The 27,608-nt window shown below is 40.8% G+C and overlaps 3 protein-coding genes and 1 non-coding gene across 17 annotated transcripts in view; all 4 read right to left on the bottom strand.

Annotated features, from left to right (window-relative positions):
- acin1b (apoptotic chromatin condensation inducer 1b) overlaps window positions 1-3,642 on the bottom strand; it is a 28,379-nt gene extending 24,737 nt beyond the window's left edge. The window contains exons 1-3 of one of the 2 annotated variants that reach the window (XM_053629431.1): window positions 3,469-3,642; window positions 1,077-1,142; window positions 626-737 (exon numbers count right to left, since the gene is read on the bottom strand). In XM_053629431.1, the coding sequence (XP_053485406.1) occupies window positions 626-737; window positions 1,077-1,142; window positions 3,469-3,606 (316 nt within the window). In that variant the 5' untranslated portion in view covers window positions 3,607-3,642. The remainder of the gene's footprint in view (window positions 1-625; window positions 738-1,076; window positions 1,143-3,468) is intronic. The other variant, XM_053629429.1, reaches the window with a different exon arrangement.
- LOC128610834 (small nucleolar RNA U6-53/MBII-28) lies at window positions 1,498-1,598 on the bottom strand. The gene has a single exon (XR_008386438.1). It is a non-coding gene; the product is annotated as a small nucleolar RNA U6-53/MBII-28 (small nucleolar RNA).
- Window positions 3,643-4,244: 602 nt separating the features above from the next.
- Window positions 4,245-18,914, bottom strand: efs (embryonal Fyn-associated substrate). 3 transcript variants are annotated; one of them, XM_053629436.1, is made up of 8 exons: window positions 18,528-18,914; window positions 17,575-17,854; window positions 14,617-15,891; window positions 13,901-14,017; window positions 12,143-13,063; window positions 8,989-9,063; window positions 8,331-8,546; window positions 4,245-7,085 (listed from the first exon to the last, which is right to left on the bottom strand). In XM_053629436.1, exons 2-8 carry the CDS (start codon window positions 17,584-17,586, stop codon window positions 6,903-6,905), a joined length of 2,799 nt encoding a protein of 932 aa, XP_053485411.1. In that variant the 5' UTR covers window positions 17,587-17,854; window positions 18,528-18,914; the 3' UTR covers window positions 4,245-6,902. The 3 variants fall into 3 exon arrangements, with proteins under 3 accessions (XP_053485411.1, XP_053485409.1, XP_053485410.1); XM_053629434.1 differs by having other exon boundaries at window positions 8,331-8,588; window positions 18,528-18,913; XM_053629435.1 differs by lacking the exon at window positions 18,528-18,914 and having other exon boundaries at window positions 8,331-8,588; window positions 17,575-18,506.
- Window positions 18,915-22,444: 3,530 nt separating this feature from the next.
- Window positions 22,445-27,608, bottom strand: LOC128610270 (E3 ubiquitin-protein ligase TRIM39-like). Of its 11 annotated transcripts, none has more exons than XM_053629498.1 (10): window positions 27,382-27,608; window positions 25,843-25,887; window positions 25,626-25,700; window positions 25,437-25,541; window positions 25,197-25,235; window positions 24,886-24,959; window positions 24,197-24,232; window positions 24,035-24,061; window positions 23,822-23,848; window positions 22,966-23,104 (listed from the first exon to the last, which is right to left on the bottom strand). In XM_053629498.1, the coding sequence occupies exons 2-9, from the start codon at window positions 25,883-25,885 to the stop codon at window positions 23,831-23,833; spliced, it is 417 nt and encodes a 138-aa protein (XP_053485473.1). In that variant the 5' UTR covers window positions 25,886-25,887; window positions 27,382-27,608; the 3' UTR covers window positions 22,966-23,104; window positions 23,822-23,830. The 11 variants fall into 11 exon arrangements, with proteins under 11 accessions (XP_053485468.1, XP_053485467.1, XP_053485466.1 ...); XM_053629497.1 differs by having other exon boundaries at window positions 22,989-23,127; window positions 27,382-27,607; XM_053629496.1 differs by lacking the exon at window positions 24,886-24,959 and adding an exon at window positions 23,425-23,536 and having other exon boundaries at window positions 23,002-23,104.

Genomic DNA, 27,608 nt, shown 5'->3' with positions numbered 1-27,608 from the left:
GTTGCAGCTCTAAATAAAACAAATTGTGGTATTGAATTAAAAGTATTAAAAAAATGCAGGAAAAATGTTAATGGTAAATACAATTCACATCCTTACAAGAACTTGTTATCGGGAGAGAAAAAAAAAAAAAGAGAGAACAAAGTAGGACTTGCTACTAAACACAGTACAGAGATTTGCAAAATACACTCAATAGTTTTTGGTGATGTATATAAACTTAAGTGGTTGAACAAGGAGCTGCTATGCTGAATAACATTAATGTTCTGACATTATTGCTATTAAAATGTATTTTTAGAATCATTCTTGAATAAAAATAATATATCAGATAGAAGAACATCACAATGTCTAGCATAAAGCTGAAGTAATTTGCTTTCTTGTTATTGTCTTTGACCCTTTGTTGTATATAAGCACGACCCACATTCAAAGCTGAAATACTCTATAAAAAAGCACTCTCTATATAAACAGACTGTAGTGAAACGCGTAATATCCAGATTTATATTTATTCATTTAGCAGACACTTTTATCCAAAGCAAAAGAGGATACAGACACAGCCTTGTTTATTTTCTGGTCTATTGTACTTGGTTTTGCCGTCAGGATCTTTTGAACCGTTTGTTTACTTGTGTCTTACCATCTGCCTCAGCTGCCTCACGTGCCTCTCTCTCCATTCTCTGACGCAGGAGCTCTTGCTGTTTGGCCAGGTACTGTTTAATAAAACTGTTCTGGCTCATCTCCTCCCCTATCTGAAGTACATGTAAAAAAGTGCACAAGTCAGTTGAATACCATGCATCCTACTTTCTTAAAGTTTTGAAACTAATTTACTTGTAGGACTACAGTCTCCAACTCCAACAACTCTGTAAACAAATGCTCAGCCACTTAAGCAGGACATCTCTGTAGTTACTCTATGGTGGATTAAAAAAATCTGCAAAGATGAACGGTGCAATGAGCTGCTGGTGTGATGTGTAGTTTCATATTTAGCCAGGCCTTACTATTTGCATCTATCTACTACACCTAAATTGGAAAAAACAAAAACACACACGTACACTAAGAACCAGATCATTTCAGGAGCAAATTATTCTGACCTGCGAGTTGGGCTGCAGGCCGGGATGAGAGGTGGAGGTTCGCTGCAGGCTCTCCAACATGAGTGCCTGCAATACAAACAGCAATCATACAGAGCCTGGGTTAAAAATGATATATCACAGCAAAGTTGCACATTAGTTTTCATACTTGCGGAAATCAATGCAAAATCAAGGAAACTCCGCAATATTCCGAGGACCTTGAAATTTCTCATTTACCAACAAACATCACTTCGAAAGACAGTGCAAAAAACAAATTAGTGCAAGTTCGCCGATCCAAGCAGTTTTCTGCTAATTTTTTTTTTTTTTGGGGGGGGGGGGGGGGGGATATCGAGCATTTTTGGCCGCAACGATCACAAAACGACTCCGCAAAATCCTCATATAGAGAACCATACACAGCCTGTGAATATGACCGGTTGTTGATCCGTTTCCTCAGAGCACACTGCGAGTGTGAGAAGGTGAGATGAACTCATTTACACCCAGTCAGTCTGGCACATCGGTATTAGCATGGCAATCTCATCATAGGAAACGCGATAAACAAGGAGAGGGAACGGGAGAAGAGAAAAAACAAAAGAGTAGGCTTTGATGAATGTGTAACAGCACTTACAATGCAAACCGTCAGCAAAAATTATTCACGTATAACTAAAAATTGGTCTGTCTGAGGACCTAAAGCCTTCCTCTGTTTTCAAAGTGAAGTGAAGGGGATTGTGATCTTGTAAAAAATTGTTAGTGTTGAAAAATCACAACGCACCACAATGCTATTTATTACAATTTATAGTTAACTTTTAGAGTTATTAGCATGTGAGCCAGGGCACTTGAGGAAAATAGGTTTAGCCCAAACCTATAAACAACAACAACAACAAGTACCTAAACAATATTTTAAAATTCATTAAGTTAGTGAGAAATTCAGGAATAAAAGTGCTAAACAACTCCAATAAATAGACAAAATATTATTGTGCATATTATTTATGAGCATAAGATTTGAATAGTTGAATTGAAGTAGCCCAATAGCATTTATTTTTACGGTTTCCCTGGCAACAAAAAAGTTTGAGAACCCACTGAAACAAAGCAGCTCTAGGTAGGACTCTTCCTACTTTAGAGAGCATTCAACCACCAAAAACTGTTAGAAAAATCTTTAAACCCAAAGCAACACAGACGAACATTTTCTTTATAACGAGAAAAAAAGTACAGTGTGTAGGTAAACACCTTCGATCTCCACAAAGTAAACAAACATTACTGCGGTCAATTCCTGCATTGTGTACACCACATCTTAACTGTAAAAGCGTGTTATTTACATACCGCTTAAGTAAATCCACCAGGAAACCTTTTACTGAAGACTGCATGGCTATGTCCAAAACTGTACCAGCACTATCCTGTAGAAAACATTACTCCACCTAGTTTTAAATGTGCCTCATGGACAGTTTTATTGCGGTCTCGGCCTGTATTTATACTGCATATGTGTGTGTGGCGCCAGTCCATGTGTTTATTCATGCAGTTTTCACCCACTCGGCACAGGACTGGTGTGAAGTGAACAATTCACCGGTCGTTGACCAAAAAAAAGAAAAGCTCTGGCGATACCGAGGACAAAAGAATTGCGCTTTGTGTCCCTCTGTAAACACCGTTTACAACTGTAAAATAAATGCGAAGTGAATAAAACGGCTAGCAACGCGTCGTGTTACGGTGTTTAAATTATTTAAACAATGTGGTCTAAACACTGTGTCCCTAATTTTATGATATGAAGAAAAAAAACATCAATTATCTACTATAAAACGGAGCAAATCTCTACAATTTACCTGTAAAACGCACGATTTAAAAGCTCGGACACACACATACACAGTCTGATAAGCCTGCACGGATTAGTGAGGACAAACTGGATTTAATCTCCACCAAGACAACTCCGCGTGCGCCTCGAAATTTATTTGCTTTGCTGGCCATTTTGTTTCGAAACCGCAAACTTAAAAAAAAACCTGATTATTACTTTTATTCTCGGTCAATCTGGTGTTTACCAGAGCAAATGTCAGCCACTCATCCATCAGCACAGAGCTGTGCGCGCCCCCGATCCGCGCGCCTCCCCCCACTACAGAGAGAGAGAGAGCGAGGGCGCGGGCACGAACTCAACTCACAAACCTTAGGATCACACGACCCACCGACCGCATTTCCGTGCCCAAAAACACAAAGGCCTTGCAAAAAATCAACAAATCTTAAGTCGTAAAGGTAACCAAGCATCTACTAAGTAGCGTAGTGATGCCGTTGGCGGTTTAAAGAGTGCACAGGCACTAAATGCGCATTCCCGCTTCCGAGGCAGCGATACTTGGCCTGCCACTCAGCTCTCGTCTACGAGTGAACTTGATAGTAGCAGACATTTTTTTTTTTAGCCAAACCCTTCGTCCAAACTCACCCCTTTTAGTCGCTTGATGAGCGCATTTTTCTGCCCGCTTTTAGCCAGGCCTCGTTGCTCCAAGGCAGCTTTTAAATCCGCCACACGAAGCGAATGAAGCGGTTTCCCATCTAGCGTAACATCTTCGAGTTCCGCCATTTTGCTTCCCCCTTTGGCTCGGTCGCTCAAACTTCGGGCTGTCGCCGCGACGCTGGCAACGTGCTGACGTCACACTACGGACATTTCCGAAAAAAGCCGAACGGCGCGCAAACAACAACAGCGTGGCCAATCGTATGCGTCCGCCATTCATTCACAAAGGAAAACAGTTTCGTTTCTTCTACTAAATAAGAGTTTAACGCGTGGATTTCGGAACGGGATGCATTTAAGTTCATAAATCTAAATACTAATATAATATATAAATCATATATTAAAATAAATATAAAACAGCAATCTGGCGAACAAAAGTGTCTTAAAAATCACCAGCTACTTAAAATAGGAATTCGTCACTATAACAGCGCCCAGCTACAACCACTTATATTTACTTTACAGTTTATTGAGGGACTTGCGATCTCTTCGAGTAATTCAAGTTGGATTGATTAATTCTTCACGTATGTAGCGGCTTTCAGGCCATTATTAGTCGACTGGAAGAACGTTGTAATAATGTTGAACACATCATAGTGTCTGCGTTTCTTGAATGCACCCTGATTACCAAGTGTTAAAACAGATATCGTTTTAGAAAATCCCGCTGCTCTCACAACAAAGGCACGTATGAAGCAATAAAGATTTCTAGACAAATGCATTGTAACAAAAACTGTATTTGAAATAAAATTTGCATTATGACAAGTACCGGAGGAGGTCAAGCTCCGTTAAGCACCCAGGAAGTTGTAAAGTAAGAAAACAAATGAGTGTAAAAAATACATTCTGGTACAAAAAAGGGGGGAAATCTCCACATTGTTACAGTAATGTTTGAATACTAATCAGTTGTATGGAGACATCCCTGGTTACATGTGCATATATATATATTTTATTTGTGTTTTTAAAGGAAAAAAAGTCATGCATACATTTGGTAAAATCAAAACAATTAGAATGATTTCTTTAAGACCATCTCAGCTAAGCACAACACAGTTTTCAATAGTTTTTGAGCATTTATGATTGACATAGAAGCTTTTGAATATATTACTCAGTAGAATAGATACAATCAAACAAACAGGTGTAAAGTCGTTAAACTTTAAACCAGAGATTATTATTTTTTGCTTCAAACTGTAATGTCGGGCCGTGCAGTGACTGTAATACTGATCTGGTCCACTTGGGGGCGCTGTGAGACAAAGCAGAAAGTGATGCAAGGAGAAAAACTGAGCTTTGTACAGCCTTTGTGTGTTTACGACTACCCTTGCACTACAATACTGCTTTTAGCAATCACTTGCCAACTTTCCCATCGCCATTTTCAACTGGAAGACTCCTTCCACATTTGTGAATTACCATCTATTCAATACACAGTGCACTATTTTTTTATGTATGAATATTTATCTACTCATACCATGTAAGTTATTAATGTCCAAAAGACATCCAGAGAGAACTGAATGAATCCACATAATTCACATTACTGCTTGCTGGATAAAGGAAGTAGGGCACCATTTTTGCACAGCTTCAATCATCACCTCATGGCCAAATTCAACATTGTATTAGTGTAAATAAATCGAAATAAACATTTAACGGGTTAAAGGAACAAAACGTCCCTAGTTGACACGAAATCTGATGCACTTTGCTTTTTCAAAACAGTGAGTTCACATTTGTATGTAGACCTAAACGAAATCATTTCTGTTTTAAATATAAACATTTAATTTAAATTTAGATTGGGTTATATAAAGCCAGCTAGTCCATCCGTACATGACTGAAATTATAAACTGATATATGCCTGTACAGAGGTTAAAGGAAATCAAATGTGTCATGTACATTGCTATTATGTTGTGCTCCTTGCACAGCCTTCTTCTTTTTGACCTGCAAGTGGCCACTTATTTGTTATAGCCCTGACTCATATGCAGGAATATTGATTATTGCATGTCTATATTCATACGTTCAAGCTGCACTATTCTAGGTTACTAAATGGCAACAGATACAATGGTAATAACAAGTATGTTGCCGTCTTTGAACTCAACCAGCATGTCTGTACATGAGTTTAATGATAACACTGAGAAGGTGGTGAGAACAATATGCAGGGCGTTTTTCATCACATTGCTGGGAAAAGCGAATCTTAAACATTGAGATCAAGAGATTAAAACATATGTAAGATATGTAAAGATGTCCTAGTATTGTGGACTGTGTTTATCAGCCATGGGGGACAGGTGTGTAACCATGAGGGAGCAGGACAGACAAGCAACAAGCTCATGTCTGGACTTGTGGATGCACCATAGAAAGTGAAGTTAAGTAAAACACATGCTTATGAATTGTTCCTGACGACATTATTACACACACACCGGTATTTCTGAATATAAACTGATTGATTATATATTGTCTGAATTCCAGTTAAAGGCATGGCGCATGCCTATGAGAAAATATTACAACCTTGCACATAGAGTATATCTGCTTCTGTCTTCTTTTTTTTTTTTTTAATGTTATGGTTTATTGATTAATATAGTGGAGAGTATTTTCCCAGAACTGCATTCACACAGACATGCTTTTGTCTTCACATGCAGAACTGGTGCTTAAGGAAGTAAAATGAGAGAAAATGGGGATAAAAAAAAGTAAGAAACGCAAGGCTGTGAAAAATCGACAGGAAAGAAGGAACGAAACCCGCTAAACTGGTTCCAGACTTAGTCAACGTCGTGGGAAAGGACAAAATTACAAATGATCACAGGAAAAAAAAGCAATCCCTTTGAAATAGTCCCTTCTTGCCTCCGTGCATAAACACGTGTTCCAGGCAGTACTAAATATGAATTGTGTATGAAAGCGCTTGTGTGACATGTGACGTGAGATTTAAGGCATAAACTGAAGCAGGTGAAACTGAGGCTACGTATAAAAAGAAAAAAAATATCCCCAGTAGCCTTTTGTTTCGTAAATGTAAAAAAAAGAAAAGAACTGCACCTGACGGCAGTACAATGACCGCTTCAGTAAACCAAACCAACACAAAAATGAAACCACTACAAAACGTGCAACACGTGTCCTCACACCAAAACAAACACCCATCAATAAGTTATTAAGACACACAGACGTGTGCTAGGCACACAAAAAAAAGATCAACAAATCACAAACCGGTATATTCCCACTTAGATACACACACAATCGCACATAAACCATCTCGACACTCCACCATCAAATCACTAAGTACCGGTGCGATGAATCAGACACAATCATGATACCCTTCTGCATAAGAACAAAACAAAATGTAATAATAATGCACTACAAATAAGGCATTGTCATGAAAAAAAGGCATTGTCATAAAAAAAAGACAGACGACATCAAGATATTTCTGCTAGTCGCTGAAGGAGCCCAGAGAAGCCAGCGGCATGCTGGGATAGCTCGGCCACTCTGTCCACCATTTCCTGTGTTGCCTGGACTGATGGGTAATTCTGAGCTGCATCTTTGGTGGCGACGACAACAGACTTCAGGGCCTGACAGAGACGTCCACTGGAGGTGGTGACCTGGAGAGACAGAGGACAGTGTGTGTGTGTGTGTGTGTGTGTGTGAGTTATGTCGAGACACGGGTGGTGTGTGAGGTTTGTTTCTTTTTGGAATGGAAGCTCATAGTACAGTGGCCCATAACTGCAAAATGTTACAAAACCAAAAACGCACCACAAGAAACGAGAAAGCACACCAGCAAATTCGGAAACACAGCAACATTAACTCAAAACAGAAAGGGTAAGTCCTTATTGACCATCACATGCTCATTTCTGATTGGCTACGGGAAACCGAGGAAAGCTGGAGGATGTTTACAGTAAGAGGAAATACGAGCCTGAATTAATCTGATGCCTTTATTGGTGCTTATTTTTTATCAAGGGCATTCATATGGTTATTATTTTATATGCTGTAACGGCAATGATATGAGAATGCGAATGCTGAAAACCCGTCTAAAGGAAGTCAGATTATGCAGCAGAAAGAAACGCTCCCCACTATAATAAGTAACTTTGGATTAAATAGTTTTCACTAGATAAACAGAAGCTGAAAATGTGCAAGTCTTTTTCTTTGTCATAGCCGTACACCATGCTCCATCAGCAACACGTATGTGATGCTCAATAAGCACATACCCTTTCCTTTTTGAGTTAATGTTGACGTGTTTCCAAATTTGCTGTTGTGTTTTTTAACTTTTTTTTTTAATTGTTAATCTGTTTTTGGACTTATGGGCCACCATATTATAGCCTCCAGTTCATCACTGTACAAACTGAATGGCTAAATAATCACACATTTGCCTCAAAAGAGAGTGACTGCCTCAGTAATATCATTTTGTACATAAACAGTTTAAAAATGCCTAAAATCACGGAATAAAAGTTTTATAACTCCAGAACAAAACTGAAGAAGCAAACTTGCTGACTGACTAGAACTGGGGTAAGAAAAAAATGGCTAGAGGTTTATTCCTGGCTGAAGTACTCCTTTAAGAAAAGCATTATGCTGCTTACTCAATTCTTGTGGACGCACACAAACACACATACTCGCAAAACTATTCACAGATGGCTGAAGTCAGTCATGCTTTGGCCGTCATCCATTAAGTAAATCTGCCCCGCCTCACAATAACAATTATCTATCATGACTATTCAAAACCCAACTACAAGTAAACAACAGACACTGAACACCTAATGTTTTTACAGCTAACAGTTATTCAGTCATTCATTAACACCTCTGAAATCTGGCATTACTCTCCCTAAACACTGTGACTCTACATGTAGGCCCACCTTCGCCCTGAGGTCGGTGGAGCTCAGGAGACGAGCGAGCGTGTCTCCAATAAAAACAAGCTTATGCGCCGTCACGATGAGATTCTTCCCCCTGGAAACAAAGATCCGCGGCGGCTGGTTCCCCTGAACGCTACTGAACAGGGAGTCGATGGCGTCCGCCAGGCAGGAGAGGTGAGACAGGCTTTGGGATGAGTAGAAGGAGAGAAGCTCGGAGTCCTCAAGAGACAGAGAGACGGGAAGAGGAGGAGAGGGACTCAACTACAGAGGAAAAGGGAGCAATCATTATATAAATCGCCTAATCATGATTAATTGAGGAAACTACTATTGTGGGCAGATTCCACAGTCATTTGTTTCAGTATGTAAATATAAGTGGTCTGCAAACGATTTCTGCAAACACGATGGTTTCGTAATATAATTAAATTGTCAATGATATGAAATCAACAATATAGGCAATTAAATGGTTAATTATAATTATGTGTATGACAATTTAATCTTCAGCCGATATTTCATCGTTTGTCAGAACAACCCAGAGAACTAAAAGAGAGGAAAAAGAGTCACTGTAAATCATTCACAACTGAACTGGGTACTGCAAACACAAAAACGTCACTAGGGAAATGTGTGTGTGTGTGTGTGTGTGTGTGTGTGTGTTGTTGCTCACTCTGATATCATTTGTAGAGATGACCTGCGAAGTGCCAGTTTCAACCTGTAAGTCAGGAGGCGGCTCGGGCTTTCCCTGGATTAGTACACAGAATCAGAGATCAGTTACCATAACACAAACTACACAACCCGAGCATGACAAACAGCCATGTAATTAACTCTCATGTTCTATTCCATATTTAGCAATACATGTTTCGTTACCACCAATCACCAATCAGCACAAATACAACTGTAACATGTATTTTACATCACCCAATATATCTTAACTTTTTCCTAATTATTAGAAACATAAACAACATTTACAGGAAAGGACACACAAAATCTTTCTCACCCTGTACTATGCTAACAACTTCATAATCCCACATCCCACATTTTGTCATTATTTCCATTGCTAAGTGAGTCGTACTGTAAGTTCCTGGGCTGAATGCTGTTATTCTTATCAGGGCACTATAAGGACTGAACAGCTATCATATACATGGAGCTTAAAATAGTGAAGGTCATTGATTGGTGAAATGCAATCCTCACAGCTTCATCACATGTCCTCACTGACTCAAGTCAGGCAACTGCCATTCTGAGTTGGAAAAAAAAAAGAACTGTTTTTCAAAAATGACATTTCTACTGAACTATATGACATTCTGGAAACAGTGTCACCATGTACGATGGAAAACATTGCATCAGATGCCAAGTAAAAGATAAATCAGACTTCTAACACTAATATCACATGGGAAATGATGTCACAGAAACTCCACCAGGACAGTTCTAGATTTGTAGTAATCAGTCCTTGCAGGATTTCGTGGAGGGGTTTTTTTGTGATTGTTGCAGCCAAAATTGCTCGCTTTTGCTGCGGCTATTTAAAAAAATTTGAGATGCAACTTGCAGAGTGTTTTGTGTTTTTTTTTGTTGCGGAAAACTACTTGAATTGGCGAAATCGCAACTGCGCGAATGTGTTTTGCACGGTCTTTCACAGTGATGTTTGTTGGTACGTGAAACCTTTTAGCTGTACTCATGTTCGACGCACTAGGGATGAAACGGTTACCGGTTTCACGATATAAACCACGATAAAATTCCCAGACGTCACATTTAATTATCATTAAAACCGTGCGCAATTATTGTGATTTTGTAAAACTCACGGTAAATGCTGTCCACACACACCCAGCACGAGTCTGACGCAGGCGCAGCATGCAACATTGTTGAAAACATGGCGGAAGGCAGTGACGGCGCTCGGGAGATTTTCCAACCTTCCAAGAGGACCAAATCTAAAGTGTGGTCCGAAACGTTGAGGGAAACTTAATAGAAGATGGTAACCCTGTCTACAGAGCTTGCCAGAAGAAAGTCGCTGCGAAAGGGGGCGACGCGTCCAATCTGCTGAGTCATCTTCGTGATAACCATCCGTCACTTTATAGTGAACGCAAGGTAAGTTAACTTTTAGCTCAATGCATGAGTTGGGGAAAAGTATGAGGAAAAGTAAATAGTTGGACACAAAATATTGAATTGGGTTGAAATCATTTCTTATTTCACTTGTAATAAACGCAAGCTTCCGCGAAGAAAAAAAGTTCCTAGCAAGTGCACGGCTTTGAGCCAAGACAAAGGAACAAGTTCAAACAAGACAGTAACAAATAACAAATAAATGTGACATTTAAGGGATAATGTACATTCGTACCACTAATACACGGCTTTTCAAATAATTATGATGTTGTATAGTCGTACATGCAGGTTGCTTTACTTGTTTTTATATGCACAGTTAGGGTTGTGTTCATTAAAACCTGCACTGGGGAAAACTTTTACCTCTCATGGCTACATGGTGCCAACTTTAATGCTAACGTTATTATGTTTACGCGGCTAATTTTATTTGTTGTTTGTTGATTTTCAAATATAAAACCTATTTAACTGATTTCAGTGTGTGTACCAGTACTTTTTGTACATTTGAACAAGACCGTGATAATACTGATAACCGTGATAGTTTTAGTCACGATACTCGTGATGTGAAATTTTCATACCGTTACATCTCTACAATGCATGTGACTCGAAGAGGGCTTTGGCTGAATGTGCATTGTGAGGACGTCACATGATCCAAATGGTCTTTGCCCAGTGCAAGTCTGCGGAAGATCCGAGGTCATTTTGAAAAATTGCGAAATCCTACAGGGACTGATTAGTAGCTATACGCGTATCACACTGTCTCGTGGATATGTGACACAAGACATGAACTGAAATCACATCTGTGTTTTAGATTTACAAAAATTTATTTTTCAACACGCACTCATAACTGCCACATTCCCACATACAGTACATCCTCGAGGAACAAATCACTGTGAGAAAGTTTTACCTTAATAAAGGTAGATATCATTGATAGTTGACTGTAGTTAGTCAAAGAGTATGACTGAACTGTTGATTTTGCGTCAAAAATACAGATTAAAATTCTATTTCCATCTATTAATGTTTGCCTGTTTTGGTTCCCTGCTTTTGTGTCCAGCTGCAACTCCCCAAAAATTTCACAACCCCCTTTGGACTATAGAGAGTTCAGTTTCTCTGCACTGGGGATGCAACTGCACTGAAAACACTTCGGCTGTGTAATCTACTACTGCTGTAAACATATTTCACTGCTACCTCTGCTGTCACGCATAGCATGACTTTATCATGCGCTCTGGCTCTCAATCACACAGAAGAACATGCCATTGCTGACCACAACTGAAGAAAACATAGACAGAATAGAAATAAAATAGAATGATCTATTTCGGCCTAAGCAGCGCTGCACACAGCCACATGAGGTAGATTTTTTTGGCTCCGTCTTTCAGTGTGCTGTCTTTCCTTGCAGCCACTCTCATTTTCAGTTTCTAATGACATCTTATAATTTCATCCCAAGAAAGAAGAAGAATTTGAACAGTTTTGATGTTTTTGGTTTTTGTTCTACATACAAAAGAGACTTCTGTACAAAGATTTTTCTCCACCAGCTTGTGTGGTTTTAAACGGTTGATTAATACCATGGTATTGTGAAATCATGACATGATAATTAATACTAATAATGAAATTTCAAGGAGTAACACCCATAGTCACGATAGAGACAAAACAGGATTTCGGTGACTGAGATAGATGAAACTATAGTGACACAGGATTTAGGAATGTGACATGAGAGTGACACAATAAGGCCAGGTCCTAACCTGCAGCTTGACGTATCCTACACTGTCTCCTGCAGGGTACAATGGAGGTGCAGGAGTTAGCCCGATCCCTGCGTACTCGTTCCCTTGCTCATCCTCACTCATCTGTCCGGCAAGGGGAAGACATGCAGGTGCTGGAGGCAACGGAAACGCAGGAACAGGAGGAGGGGGGAGTGGGCGCTCCTGGATCCAGCTGCCCTTGCGAGATCCCATTCCCCCCGCCATGGGTTTCACCTCGGCAACTGGCAGCGCAGGAAGTGGCCTCCGTGACAGAGACTCCTGAGAGGGCAGACGGGGTCTTGTTTGACTCTGCAAAAAAACGGCGGAGTCTTCAAGAGCTCGGCGGACCATCGTGAGGAGACCGTCTGCTGGAGGGGAGGGACCGCACACCGAGAGGGCAGGAAGGAGGTCTGCAAGACGAGACCATGCCTGCTGAAGAGAAGGCGGGACTTCACCCGAGTGACCTGCTTTCCACACTGACAAGATCTCAGCCAGCGACGCGGCCAGGTCCCGGGAAGGTGTGGCGGCGACCGAGGCGGAGCTTAGAGCTGACTGGACAAGAGATGAGAGAGAACTTTTCCACTGGATGTCACCTGACCCAGTGCTGGACGCAGAAAGACGGCATGCAGGAATGTCCAACGAGAGAGCGGGCATGTCGTAAATGCCGCCATCTGCTTCAGAGAAATCCTCAGACGCCAAGTCTGACTTTCCAGGACTGGGGATGGAGTAAACCTCAGCGTTTCCTCTTGCTTCGCCCACGGGTCCAGGCATTTCACCTGAGTCTAATGGCAGACCTGGAAGACTTGGAACACTGTACACGTCTTCTTCTATGTCTTCATTCAGTGGAAGTGATGCCGGGACATTGTAGGTCTGCTGCTGGAGGTCTGAGGGTGGATTCAGGGCATGGGTGGGAACGTCGTAAATCTGACACACAGTGAAGGAGCAGGAAAGAGAGAGAGAGCGAGAGAAAGAGAGAGACAAAGAGAGAGAGAGAGCGAGAGAGGATGTTATTCACATGCACTACAGAATTGCTCTTATTATACACCCCCCTCTCCCATGAATCTATCACTTGCAGCTACTGTTGAGCTTAAAACAGACAATAGCCTTCTTCACGAAGTCACTGTTTTAGAGTTGAACTTTCTCCATCTTTCTAACACTGGGGGCTGTGTGTCAAGCCTAAACCGTGCTCCATTTCTTCACGGCTGTGATTTCTTAACAGACAGCCGGCTCTATGTCCTTTCCCTACAATGACGCAGGCTCTCAGTGGCCTTGTTGAGAGCTCTTGTGGCTTAATGTTGGCTCGGAATAAGAGCACGGACATGGAGGCTGTACTTTCCACTGCCTTATTAAAGAAATCTCTGGATTAGGGGTGTGTGTCATTAAACTTCTGTAAGCAGTAATTACATATTTATAGATGTAATTATACTTCTGTCAGAGATAGGTAAAAAAAAAAAGGGGGTAACTCCACAAGCATGTCTGTGGTAACTGTAATCATTAATAGAGTATAGAGAATAGAGTGTCACACCAGCTAGACCTCCTAAGACAGACGGGTGTGACCAGCTGAGCGAGAGGAAGGCGACAGACAGAAGGGATTAGCTCGCAGCAGTGAAAAACAGGTGTGGCCCTTAAACGGAGGAATGAGAATTTTTCGTTCGTGAGAGAGACATAACTGCCGTTGAGAAGTGATTGTATGAACAATGGCTGAGATTCTGATACATTAAGAATATGTTGTATGGAGACTGTGTCATGTCGCTCTTTTACCTCTGATCCCTGTTCAGTGTGTAAGGGGACGGCACGAGGGGTGTTATAGATACTCTCACTCTCCTCAGATACTGGAACTGGCTGCTGCCATCTGTTTGTAGGAGGAGTGTCATACACCTGTATGAAGGACAAAGGTATTACAAATCCATCTAATGCAAAAGTTAAACTATTAAAAAATAATAAAAACTAATACAAAAATTTTTTTAAAAAAGATATCCACTCAGTCGGCCAAACAAAGTAAGCACGCAAATCAACCCGATAGTGGTTAAAATTGGCTAGCAAGCAGCTAGCTAGTTTTTTCTTTTTTTGGTACTGTGAGAGACAATCAAAATAGTGACGCAAATGTCTCGTGCTCAATTACCAGTTCCACCATTTTGTTTTCGTAATGCCAAAATAACAACTTAGCATCTTGTTACACTTTCAAGGTTTGTAAATTTGCAAGGCTCTAGTTCACCTAGATAAACTCAACCAGAGTCGATTGTCTATTTCTTTTTAGGCTCTTGCTGTTAAGACTACTTGTTCATGAAAAACAACACGGCATCCAATGAGTGCAAGCCTTTTTTTTTTTTTTTTTTTTTTTAAATATCAACCATCCCTTCAAATGCACAGTTCATTGTAATCTACAAGTATTACTCTTTGTAAACTATTCATAACATTTGGTGCAAAACTGAAACAGCATGGTTTCCTCAGTTTCCTCGTTCCATCTTTGTTTTTACCTGATCACCATGTTTTCCGTCATCAGAAGCCATGCACTCTTTCTTCATCATCTGCATGTCCTTCCCTCCATCTTTACTTATCTGTCTTTGTTTCTCCTCTTTAACAGTCTCTGCTGGAGGACCTGCCTGCATAGTGGGTTTTGCGGCCGGTGAAGGTGCCTGACCCTGAGGTAAATCCTTCCGGGTCACACTTCTAACCGGCGGAGCCGGTGGAGGAGGCTTCCGGAGGAAGTTAGGAGACCCTGGCAGCACGGATTTCCCAGTTCGCACAAGAAGAGGGGATCCCTTCACGGTAGCCTGTGATGTTTTTCCACGACCCACCGGGGGAGTGGTACACTGACCCTGCGGTCTAGAGGATGGCCTGCTTGCAGGGGGTGTGTTTACGTTTTGTCCTGAGGCAGAAGATACCACGGCAGATCCGACAGATAGTTTGCGCTCGGCTTGTGGAGTCCTTGTCATGGCTGTCCCTGGCGCACTTGGAGTTTGGTACATTCCTGGAGGTTCCTGACCTGCTTTAACTTGGATGGTTACCACGTCTTGAAGCACTGGCACTGGAGCGGTGTTCACGGGACTCTGATAAAAATCCTCACCAGGTAAAGCTGCCACAGTTGGCCGAGGAACCAAATAGCAGGCGTCTGAATGGCCTGTGATGCTCGACTCTCTCGGGCTCAGATAAGCAGCCTCACCGCCTGAGTCGGCTGTAGATCTGGGCACAGCACTGGGAGACAGGTACACTGACTCAGAGGCACCCTGAGATCTGTACTGTGTGCCTAGTGGTGCCATTGTGGCAGGGGTCTGATACACTGAGCCCACTTCTCCTGCCCGTACTCTGAGAGAAGGTGAGCGTGGACGTCCTTCAACTCCAATATCTGCCCATTCGGGCCGTGGCCTGGCACCAGAGCTGGAATGGGAGCGTGGGCGACTGCCTGGTCCTGAAGCCCCTCCAGGACTCTGGTACACCCCTTCAGCCAGGCTCGGAGGAGAGAGATACACTCCATCACCATCTTCCATGCGATGCCCGTTAACGTGACCCTGCTGAACAGGAGAGAGATAAACCGAGTCCACGCTGGGAGCACGGCGGGCATCCGGTGCTGTCTGGAGGAGCCGTAAGCGGTTAGCAGGGGCGATGCCTTGGCGCCCGTGGAGGGAGCAGAGCCACCAGCCCGGCCCGCCAGCTTGCTCCTGCTCCAGCACCATCAAGATGTCGCCTTTCCGGAAAGCCAGCTCCTCCGGACTCTCGGCTGCATTATCATACAACGCCTTTGCTAGCACAGTCTGAGAAAAAAAGAAAAAGAAGGAAAAATGGAATTAGATAAGCATGGCACTCAGCATCTAGAAAAACTGGCAAGAGTGACAAAGAACAAGAATGAGAAAATGGAAGAAGGGAGTATATTGTACAGTGTATTTCCTATCACTGTCTGAGAAAAAGAAAAGCAATGGGAAAACTACACTGGAGTGGATCCAGAATTAAATAAGGAATCAAATTTAGGTTAAAGTAGATACAGTAAAAGAAAAAATGGAAGCAATCAATGGAACGAAACAGAGAGACCGCTTAATAGAAAATTGAAGGGATGGAGAGAACGAGTTTAAATGTTAAAAAAATTTGCCTGCTTTGCTTTCATGCAAAAGCAAAACAGGCCTTGCTTATACATGTGGATATTCAGCGCATATGACAGGACAGTCAGCCGTATCACGCCACACCAGCGTACCAGAAATGCCACTCCTAACACAATTTGGCGAAGTGAATCCAATGTGTTCGGATTTTAAAAAGTCTTAAATCAATTTAGCCAAGCTCACTTTGCAGAAATCCACCTCGAGTGAATACTGCTCTGGTTAGACTTGCACAAGTTCTACTGGCTGGACAGCTTCTACTGGCTGAAACCAAGCCAAACATAAGGCTTATTATAAAGAACACCACTCCAGTTTACATCAGTTCAGCAGATTACACAAACAACTACCCATGAGATAAAATGACCTTGTTTTTCTGCTTGCTTAACAAACAGAAACTGACAGAAGCAAAAGACTGATGAAAATCAGAAAGACACTGGCTTTCCGTTTTTTTTCTCTCGCTACAGAAGGTAGCTTCGTTTGAATAAGAAGGTGTGCAAATTAAAATCAGCCCTTTCTTTCAAACGAGAAATAAAACAGAGGTTTTTATTCTCTGAGGCTGTTTAATAAACCCGATCCATTTCTAGGAAAGAGACGATGTGTTAACGCTCTATGCACGAAAGCCATTTCCCACTAAAGCCTCATTCAATTAGCTCATATCTGCTCAGAGTACTGATACTAACAATTCAGTCGAAAAATTCAGGTGTGTATGTGTCAGATGAGTCTCCATTAGATGTGCAGCATTACGGCTATGCAGAAAAGTCCTATGCAAATAGCGTCATCGTTCGAACGCAGATTCAAATGAGCTGTTCCGAGGTTGCAGGTTGTTAGAGATGACTTTTATTCATTAGCTTACTTTACTACAGCCACTGTTAGATCAGCATTGTCTCGACTGACTGACAACTGGTTACTAGCCCTATACATATGGTAAGTGTGACTGCACTGGCTGCCTTTATTAAAGCACAATAGAGTCAATAAGTAAATGAGAGAAAGAGAAAGGGAACAGATGATAACGAGAGGAATGAGCGGGGGAGGGGATTCCACATCTGTCTCCTGGTTTTAGGGGTCCTTTTGTCATCCGTTCAGCCTGTACCTCTCTCATTTTCACCGTCTTTCTCTTTCTTTCTCCCTCGGGGGCGAACTACCTACTCTGGGACAAGCTGAGCCCCGATCGCTTCTCCTCCTCTCTCCCAGAGGGATTTCAAATGATTGGTCCCAACAGCAGTGGATTTAACGGCGGTGAATGTTAAATACCAAAGTTTGCATGTCAGGCTGGCACGTCTTTTTATGGGCTTTTGATTTACAAAAAAAAAGAAAAGAAAAGAAAAGAAAAAAGACACACACACTTACAGAGAGGGACATGACTGCCACTGATGTCTGTGTCGAAGCTCGGCCCGGGTGTGTGCTGGTTCTGGTCGAGCCTTTTATCCTAGTCACTCACAGAGCGTGTAACCCATGTGTACATCTGTCAGAGCCAGGCGTTGACTCAGATGTCCCAGTGGCGTAGACTGGCGTGTTGTCAAAAACACTCTTTTGCTTGCATCAAGAAGAGTCGATCACACACTTCACTTCAGACAGTCTTCCTCGCTGTTTCACATGCTCTTCCATAACTTTACCCCCTGATCTGAGCCTGAAGGTTAAAAAAAAACACTGTTTTCACACTTTCACACATGTAAAATTTGTGGTAATATGTCATTCAAATAAAAATAATCCCATGAGTGCTTAAAAAAAAACAAAAACCCTGAGCTGTAGACATGTGTTCACAATTACAGCATTTACAACCTCAAGCATTTAATGAGCTCCTATTAGCTGTCAATAACTTGGTAATAAACAGTCTGCAGTCTATAGGCTTATAAAATGGAAATGGTTACTTTAATCCTGAATGAAAGCCCGTTTATGTCTTGTTGGACATTTAGAAATGAACCTTTCATTAAATTAGTATCAAAACCTACACCAGTTCTGGCAACGACCTCACGTTTAATTATGTTTCAGGATTTTATCAGTGATGAAAATAAAGCAGAGGTGAATATTCAGTCAATCTTCTCGGCCACGTTTCCTTTCCAGCCCGCAAACCCTCGTTAAAGACACAGACTACCAACGCTCTCATCTCACGTTCACAACAAAAGGACTCTGATGAACAGCTGAAATGTAGATTTTTAGGAAGATTAGTCGAGAATATTCGATTTGCAGAGAAGAAACTGCATTCGCGTTTCAACAAAGAGGCGCTTTAAAATAAGCTCGAGTGAGAATGAGTGCGAAATAAATAAATAAATGAATATAAACGTGGAGAAAAGACGTCTTACCGTCACTCCGGAGATCAGACATCACGGAAAGGAGGGACGAGGAAAGACAGGCGGAATTACATTCCTGGAAAACGGGGCTGTGTTTGGGATTCTTTGCTATTTTTCGTGCTTCATTTGCGTTGCTCCATTTGCTCGGCCCTACCCCCGGCCTTCTGCACGGGCCACTCGGGTTTGGGATTACACACACACACACACACACACACACACACATACACATATATACGCACACACAGTCACCCAGGCGAAGTGCTCCCCCTTTACTACATAAACACTCTGGCGCTCTGCCCCCTGCTGGACAACTGCAGTATCTACCATAAACTCAAATCCCACTGGAACTAAAATCAATCTTTTTTTTTCTTTCTTCATATATACAATATTTCACACTTCATAATATAAGACCTAAACAGCACACATTAGGAGCCACTGTCTACATTTATTTTCAAAATGCTGTCATAAGTATTGGCACCTCTGGGGTTGTTTTTTTTTTTCTTTTCTTTTAACAGTGTGTGTTGTGTTATGTAGCATTCAACTGAAACAAATACTACTGCATAGTACATTTATTAGTATGTAAAAATAAATAAATAAAAATTAAATAAAATAGTGGACACAGACATGTTTGGTTGTTTTTTTCGGTCCTCATATTTTTCCTTTCTCAGCTACTCAGACTACACCTGTTACACTGAATTTAATTTTGGAACTTGGTGTGTGTGTGGTGTGTGTGGTGGTGGGGGTTGGTCTTGGGGCATGTTTTTATATCTTGGTAAGGACCGTTTGTCCCCACAAAGATAGGAATATCTCACAGTTTTTGTACACACACACACACACACACACACACACACACACACAAATCTGTATCTCAAGGTTAAGTTTAAGGTTAGATTTTAGTGTAGGCATAGCATTAATTAACTGTATTAATATTTATGTTAGTGAAAGGTCCCCACAAGGATGATAAGAGAAACGTGTGTAGGGGTAGGGAACATATATGTTTCACACTGAAGGGACCAAATGTTCTTTGATGATAGGAATACTGTGATAGATTTGAATTTATGGCTCAGACCGGCTAGTCCCTATAATGAAAGTTGCCTTTTTCTTGAAAATAATTTAATACATATTAAGAAAGTAAAGATCAAAATAGCTTTTATTTGAAAAAGTGCCAAAGGATCACCTTTTAAATTTTGAAGTTAAGACTATATAAATGGTGGTGTATTATATACAGTGTCCTCCACTAATATTGGCACCCTTGGTAAATATGAGCAAAGAAGGCTGTGAAAAGTTGTATTTCTTGATTAAACTTTTGATCTTTTGTTAAAAAAAATTCACAAAAATACTCTGCTCCCATGGATATCAAGTAATTGCAAACACAACACAGGCTGATTAAAAAAAACTTTGTTAAATATATGTGTGGCACAATTATTGACACCCGTTTGGTCAAGATAACAGCTCTGAGTCTTCTCCTATAATGCCTGATGAGGTTGGAGAATACATGGCGAGGGATCTGAGACCGTTCGTCCATACAGAATCTCTCCAGATCCTTCCCATTTCAAGGTCCATGCTGTTGGACTCTCCTCTTCAGTTCACCCCACAGGTTTTCTATGGGGTTCAAGTCAGGGGACTGGGATAGCCATGGCAGGACCTTGATTTTGTGCTCAGTAAACCATTTCTGTGTTGATTTTGATGTATGTTTTGGATCATTGTCCTGCTGGAAGATTTAATCACGGCCCATTTTAAGCTTTCTGGCAGAGACAGTCAGGTTTTCATTTAATATCTGTTGATATTTGATAGAGTCCATGACGCCATGTATCCTAACAATATGTCCAGGTCCTCTGGCAGAAAAACAGCCTCAAAACATTAAATCCTGATCCCATTTGAAGTTCCAGTAGTGTCTGGCAATCTGAAGATGCTTGAGTTTGTTTTTGGATGAGAGTAAAGGCTTTTTTTCTTAAAACCCTTTGTAGGTGACTTCAGATTGTAGTTTTGGAGACTTTCTGACCCCAAGGCACAACTAACTTCTGCAATTCTCCAGCTGTGAACCTTGAGATCCTTGGAGATTTTTTGGCCACTCGAACCATCCTCTTCACAGTGCATTGAGATAATATAGACGTCCACACGTCCAATTCCAGGTTGATTCATATCATTTAACTTCTTAATTATTGCCCTGATGGTGGAAATGGGCATTTTCAATCCATCCATCTTCTACCGCTTACTCCTTTTCAGGGAACCTGGAGCCTATCCCAGGGAGCATCGGGCACAAGGACAGGGTGCCAGGATCCCAGGGAGCATCGGGGTACACCCTGGACAGGGTGCCAGTCCATCGCAGGGCACAATCACATACACACTCACACACCCATTCATACACTATGGGCACTTTAGACACGCCAATCAGCCTACCATGCATGTCTTTGGACTGGGGGAGGAAACCAGCGCACCCTACCCCTAAACCCCATGCTGTGTTTCCATGCAAACTCTGCACACATGGCCCCGGCGGGACTCGAACCCCAGACCCTGGAGGTGTGAGTTGAACATGCTAACCAATAAGCCTTTTGCAGCACATCACAGCTATATTCCTTGGTCTTACGCATTGTTAGGAATGACTAAGGGAAATTGGCCTATGTGTTACCTCATATTTATACCACTGTGAAACAGGAAGCCATGGTTAAACAAATTCCTGTTCCTAGTCACCCAGGTGTACTAAAAAAAAAAAAAAGAAATAAAATATAAATGGGAATGTACTTCAAATATATTTTTCTCATATGAATTCGTAGGGGTGCCAATAAGCATGCCACACATATATTCAACAAAGATTTTTTTAATAAACCTGTGTTGTGTTTGCAATTGTTTGATATCCATGAGAGCAGAGTATTTTTGTGATTTTTTTTTAACAAAAGATCAAAAGATTAAACAATATAGACCATTTTCACAGCCTTCTTTGCTCATATTTACCAAAGGTGCCAATATAAGTGGAGGTCAATGTAGCTACAGTAATAAACAAGTTAATGCAGTAATTATGGTAGTGGTTCTCCAATCTCAGAAGAAAACACATGTTCTGAATATATTCAACATGCTCTACAGCTCATTAGTTTATTACATATATTATAGTAGAAGTAAAGGAAGTAAAATCTGTTCCACATACTGCACACATGCTTCATGTGCTGGCTGAGGAACACTGCTGCTAAATGTTTACTTTTGCAGCCCACCATGTTTGAATCCATGATCTTATTTGTGCACACATTAGATCAGTAGTTTCTGTCCCACTGCTGGATGTTCTGCTTGCTCTGATTCACCTGACTCAGCTGCTGAAAATGACCTCATTAGTTGAATCAGAAGAGAAAAAGCACAAACGTTTCGTGTGTGGTTTCTGGGACTGGGATGGATTCAAGTGAAATACTTGGTATTTAGTCACAAATGTCCTGCACTGAACATTCAAACCACATTTAGTTAACCATTCTTTGTTCTTTAGGATTACAGTGTACAATGTGAACTGGGAAACTGGCACTGTTTGTCTGTCCTTGCAGTGTGGAATGAATAATGAACCTCTTTCAGTATTTGAAATGTTTTGATCTTCAATTATATTTTTTTGTGCTATGGCACAGATAAGACAATATTATTGTTTAATGTGCTTGTGCCCACAAAGTAATTAAAAAATTTGAGAGATACTGTACACACCTTTAGAAACATAATAAATTAATACATACATCTATTCTTTAAATTTATTTGGGTTGCAGTTTAAAATGACCTGCTATCAGTGCTTATTAGTTCATTTTAATTTATTAGTTCAAGTTTATGTTCATCATTACAATATTCATACAAAAAAGGAAGGCATGTCTAGTATGTATCTTACACATATGAAACAATCACTGTGTGTGTGTGTGACTGATATTTCATGCACTTTATGTATTAATAGATTTTGAGTTGTAGCATGCAGGTTAAAATACAGCTTTATTTCATTCTGCTTGGGGTTATTTTCCATAGTAGAAGTTCAAAATAAGAAAGAAAACACATTAGAGGCAATAAGGCAGCTTTGATTTAAAATGAAGGTACATTAATAATCCACCCGAACCTAACCTACTCAAATATCAGAATTAAACAAATGAAATTAACGCTTCTTGGGTCTCATTTATCCCAACCCGAACAGCAGCATAGAAACGAAGTTTTTCTTTAAAGCTGGTAAGATAAGTGTGCAGGTGAAGTCTAGCCACCGAATTGTAGAAGGACACCTGACCTCGAGCATAGTCCAAATACAGCCCGAGCTTAGCCGGTGTGGCGTACGGCGTTGGAGTGGCTTTACCATCATTGATTATTATTTTACTCTCTGCTGATCTTATCGTCCAGATGCCACGTTCAGGATGTGTATCAGGGGTGTTGTCTGCATTGAAAGACTCAGTATGCAGCCCCAGAGTCCACGGCACACTCTGCGTCACCTCAAGTTCAAAATAAGCCCTGGTATTCAGCAGGTTCTTAGATGCAACACAGAGACACCAAACGTATGTCTCAGTCGTGCTGACACGGGGAGGACTGCTTGAGGACGCTTGGTAGAGTCTTTTACCATCGCTGCTCACGCTGAGAAGCTCGTGAGCCGACTGAGGGTTAAGAGTCATAGCAGCTGTTGACAAATTGCAGTAAAATATGAAAAAAAGTATTTCAGCAACAATGAGGAAAATTTTATAGAATTGAATACAAAACTATTTGTTAGGATGTTCAGCATGGGGTTGTGTTTTACAGGAAACTAAACAATTAAAGGAAAATATGTGATGTCATAGCAACATACTGGTGACTGACTGAATGAGTGTATTCAATCTAAATCCAACATCCAGCACATTCACGGATACACAGCTGTCATTGAGAAATCATTTGACTTCTTAAAGCTATTTAGACCTATCAATCCATCCATTTTCCATACCGCTTATCCTACACAGGGTCGCAGGGAGACTGGAGCCTAACTTGGGGTACACGAGGCAGGGGACACCCTGGACCAACCAATCGCAGGGCACAATGTCTTTTGACCGGAGTACCTGGAGGAAACCACCAAGGTACGAGAAGGGCAGGATTCAAACCCCCAACCCTGGAGGTACGAGGCAAACATGCTCCCCAGCCACTCAACTCTACTGTGTTTCAGCTGAACGAAGCTCACAAATGTAGCTTTAAGAGACGTGGTGCTCAGTTGTGGCGAGTGGATATCATGTCAGTCTTTTTGTTGTAATTGTAATTTGCCGCACTGGCAGCAAAGGACTATATAAATTGCACACTGCTGATTTCATTTTGTAATTTACATAGCAGTAAAAGTTCTGTTACTGTACCTTTAGCTGCTACAATCCAACGCCACACTGCAAACAAGCAGAGAGCATCACTACACCTCAGAGATTGAACCTAATCTATGATTAAGCTGCAGCTGACATTTAAAAAATTGTTTAAAGTCAGACACTTGCAAAAAACAAAGAAAAACATGGGCACAATGGAAGAAGGATGAATTTGAATACAAAGCAGGCAAGTGTAAGGGTACATGTTCTCACCTTCCTCTGGAACAATCCCTTCTTTTCCTGGTGGGAACACAAACAGGGAAAAAGAACAACAATATTCTGTACATGTTAGAAAAGAAATACACTCATGCATTTTCACATGGCTGAAATGCCAAGCTAACATGTTTATTACAACAATGCAAAGACAATACTCACTTGACAGACTTGGAAACTCCTTAGTAACATCTGACACTAATAAAGGAGGAGAAAAAATACAATATGCTCAACATATGCATAAGCTACTGTTTAAAGAAATGAAGGCTGTTTCCCCGGAGCACATTCATATCTCTCTCCAGTACCATGGATGTACATTGGATATTAAAAAGTCTTCACACCCCTGCAACTTTTTGTGATGCACAAAATGAAACCAAGATAAGTCATGTCACATCTTTTTCACCTTTAATGTAATATAGCAACCAACAAAAAATTAAAGTGAAAAACAAAAAAGAAACTCTGGTTAACCTGGTTGCATAAATATGGATGTGACTGTGTTCAGAATGAACCAATCACATTCAAAATCATGTTATTTATCAGACAGCTGTCATCAATGTAGTGATTCTGATTAACCCCCGATAAAGACGAGCTGTTTCTGTAGGATTGTACTGACATCTTTTTGGTTTCATCCGACTACGGAATCCATGGTGAACAAACAGCTTGCAAAGCATGTACAGGATCTCACTTGTCGAAAGGTATTGATCAAGAGATGGATATCAAAGAATTTCTAAAACATTAGATGTATCATGGAGACCATCATCAACAAGTGGAGAAAATGGGGCATCACGGTGATATCACCAAAAACAGGACATCCATTCAAAATTTATAAAAAGGACAAGACAAAAACTTACCAGGGAGGTTGCCAAGAGACCAACGGTACACTCTGTATGCGACAACAATCTCTCCTTTTCTTCACATGTCTGGGCTATGGGGTAGAGTGGCTAGATGGAGGCCCCTTTTCTTACATTTATCTCATTTATACAACTGAGCAGTTGAGGGTTAAGGGCCTTGCTCAAGGGCCCAGCAGTGGCAGCTTGGTGATACTGGGATTTGACCGATTAGAACTCCAACATCTTACCCACTGAGCTACCACTTTTAGTGACATATTTATGCGTTATGGAAGTTAATAAATCAATGATCATTATTTGAAAATCACATTTACCTGTATTAAGCTGGTCGAGCACTTCCATTAATCTATGAGCTATCACAGTGAGAAAGCCATTAGTGTTGTGTTGTTAATCAACACAATGTGAAATCATCAACATGGAACAAAAATTATATAAAGATTCAGACAGATTTTCAAGACTAGAACTGAAGCTTGTTGGTTAAACAACAAATTAGCTAAACTAAATCTTTTATATGAACATCCTGGGGGAAAAAACCAAAACTATTCTCCTCTCACCAGTGATAACGATTCCACCGAGGAGAGCGAGAATAATGAGGGCGCTCACTGTGACTGCCCCTATCAGAGTCCTCCTCCGCAGAGTGACCCAGTCTGCAGCGCTAACTGTCCGAATCAAAAAACAGAACACCATCTACTATAGATTAAATGTATGCAGTCTGTCTATAGTAATTATATTAAAGCTTTTACCTTCTGTATTCTGTACTTGTGCAGTTGTGGACTTGTACTTGTCCTGTGAAAATGCGTCATTTTGCTGGTTGCCACCTGGACATCATAATCAAACAACAGGGGTAATATGTATTTAAAAACATTTAAATAACCTGAAATTTAATATATATGTTTATTTATTTATTTATTTATTTATTTATAATACAAAAGCTGTACTTTATAATAAAAAATTATTTACCCTCCTTAGCCGCATGGTTGAGGTCTGAGCATCTGCCAAGCATGTCTAGAAGAACAGATGAACGGATAAGTGAAACATATCCAAGGTTATCACATCGGTGTAGTTTTCTGGACAGGGATTAAGTGTAGTCATAGATTAAAAGACCTTTTAAATAGGAGTAACACTAATCACTTTCTGAGTCAGGTATAGAAATAGTCTTAGATTTAGCACGATCCAACAAACCATCCAAGTGTAAAGTGTTACTTACAGAGGCAATGAGATTTTAAATGAAATTTCAGAAAAGGCAAATTAACTTTAGTTTACTGTTGAAGAAAAGATGTTGATCACTTTGACTACCTTATAGATTAGTAATCAGCATTCATGATCACTTTGACTAACTTATAGATTAGTAATCAACCCCCGAAGCATGGGGAGAACATGCAAACTCCACACACATGGCAAAGGAGTTATTCGAACCTCCAATCCTGGACGTGTGAGGCAAATGTGCCAACCACTAAGCCACTGTAGCCAGCACCAGACAGCTAAATATACTAATGGCTTTTACATGATTTAGATCAGAGGTTATCAAAGTGGGATCCTGGAAGCACACCCCCAGTCCCTGTTTGTTACAGTGGTAGAAATATAACCCACCATTATTACAGCTAATATATTTATTATTACGTTCTTATTGTTATTAGCTTATTAGTCTAAGGTATCATTTTATTACTATGGAAACATCCCAGAAATGCCAGGCTATCATTTCCAAACATTCTCTCTGCACGCTCAGTTTGAAAGAGGAATTTATGATTAGATTTTGTCACTGGTGACAGTGATTATGCTCATGATTACAACCAGCAACTCTTAGGTACCCGAACTACAACTAGACTCTCCAGATATTTTCACAAATTATGTACTCTTCTAAGGATGCACTTGGAAGAGGCAATCAGAAGGTAAGTTCTCCAAAGATTGCTGCCTCTCAAGTATTTCTCTCAGGATGTCAAGTGGATTTTATTTGCAAATGCTTCACTGGCTTTATATTTCTTCCTTCCTTTCTCCCTGCTTATCGTCACTAAATTCGTTACAAACTGGTGTCCATGTGAATGTGGCGCTCTTCATCTTCAACACTAAGGTACTTTGAAATTATTTCCTTGTGGTCTTAATATACAAGACACAATGACTGTTTTGCTACTGAACTAGTTGTTATGAATTGTGAGGGAAATTATTCATTTTTACTTTGTAATAATTTTGTTCTTGTTCTGTTCACGTTCATCAGAGGATAACGCCTAAGAAGGCCACGTCACGTCACTGCGATCAGTACAGAATGTTTATCTACTTACAGAGACACAAACATGTTCTTCTGTTCAAGGTTCATCTGTACCCTAAAACACAGCCTGTTTGAATTGCCTCAAACTGCTTCTTATCGGTACACAGAAGTGTGTCATGCTCTGCGTTTCATATATATAGTAGTGGTTCAGCACAAGCGCTTTAGATCGCTCTCATTATTCTATCCTGCTTTCTTCTATCCTGTATTAACCATCTTTCTGTAATAAACCTTTTTACCTTCAGAGGACGAGTCTGCGAGTGTTGTCTAATTTCCACGACAATTTGGCATCTCCTGACTGGGCTTTTCAGCTTTTCTGGACAACAAGCAAACCGGAGGATGCTTGTGGAAAAGTTTCACCCTGAAGTCTGTGTTGACGTGAAGGCGGTTTGCCCGTTGTTATGCAGAGTGAAAGACCGATGCAGACTTACCACTGACTAGTAGGAATCTTCAAGAATTTAGAATT

The sequence above is a fragment of the Ictalurus furcatus genome, chromosome 7, assembly GCF_023375685.1.
Source record: "Ictalurus furcatus strain D&B chromosome 7, Billie_1.0, whole genome shotgun sequence".
In the NCBI taxonomy this organism is placed as follows: Eukaryota; Metazoa; Chordata; class Actinopteri; order Siluriformes; family Ictaluridae; genus Ictalurus; species Ictalurus furcatus.
The sequence above is the reverse complement of the archived record's forward strand: the minus strand, read 5'-3'. Positions and strand labels throughout refer to the sequence as shown.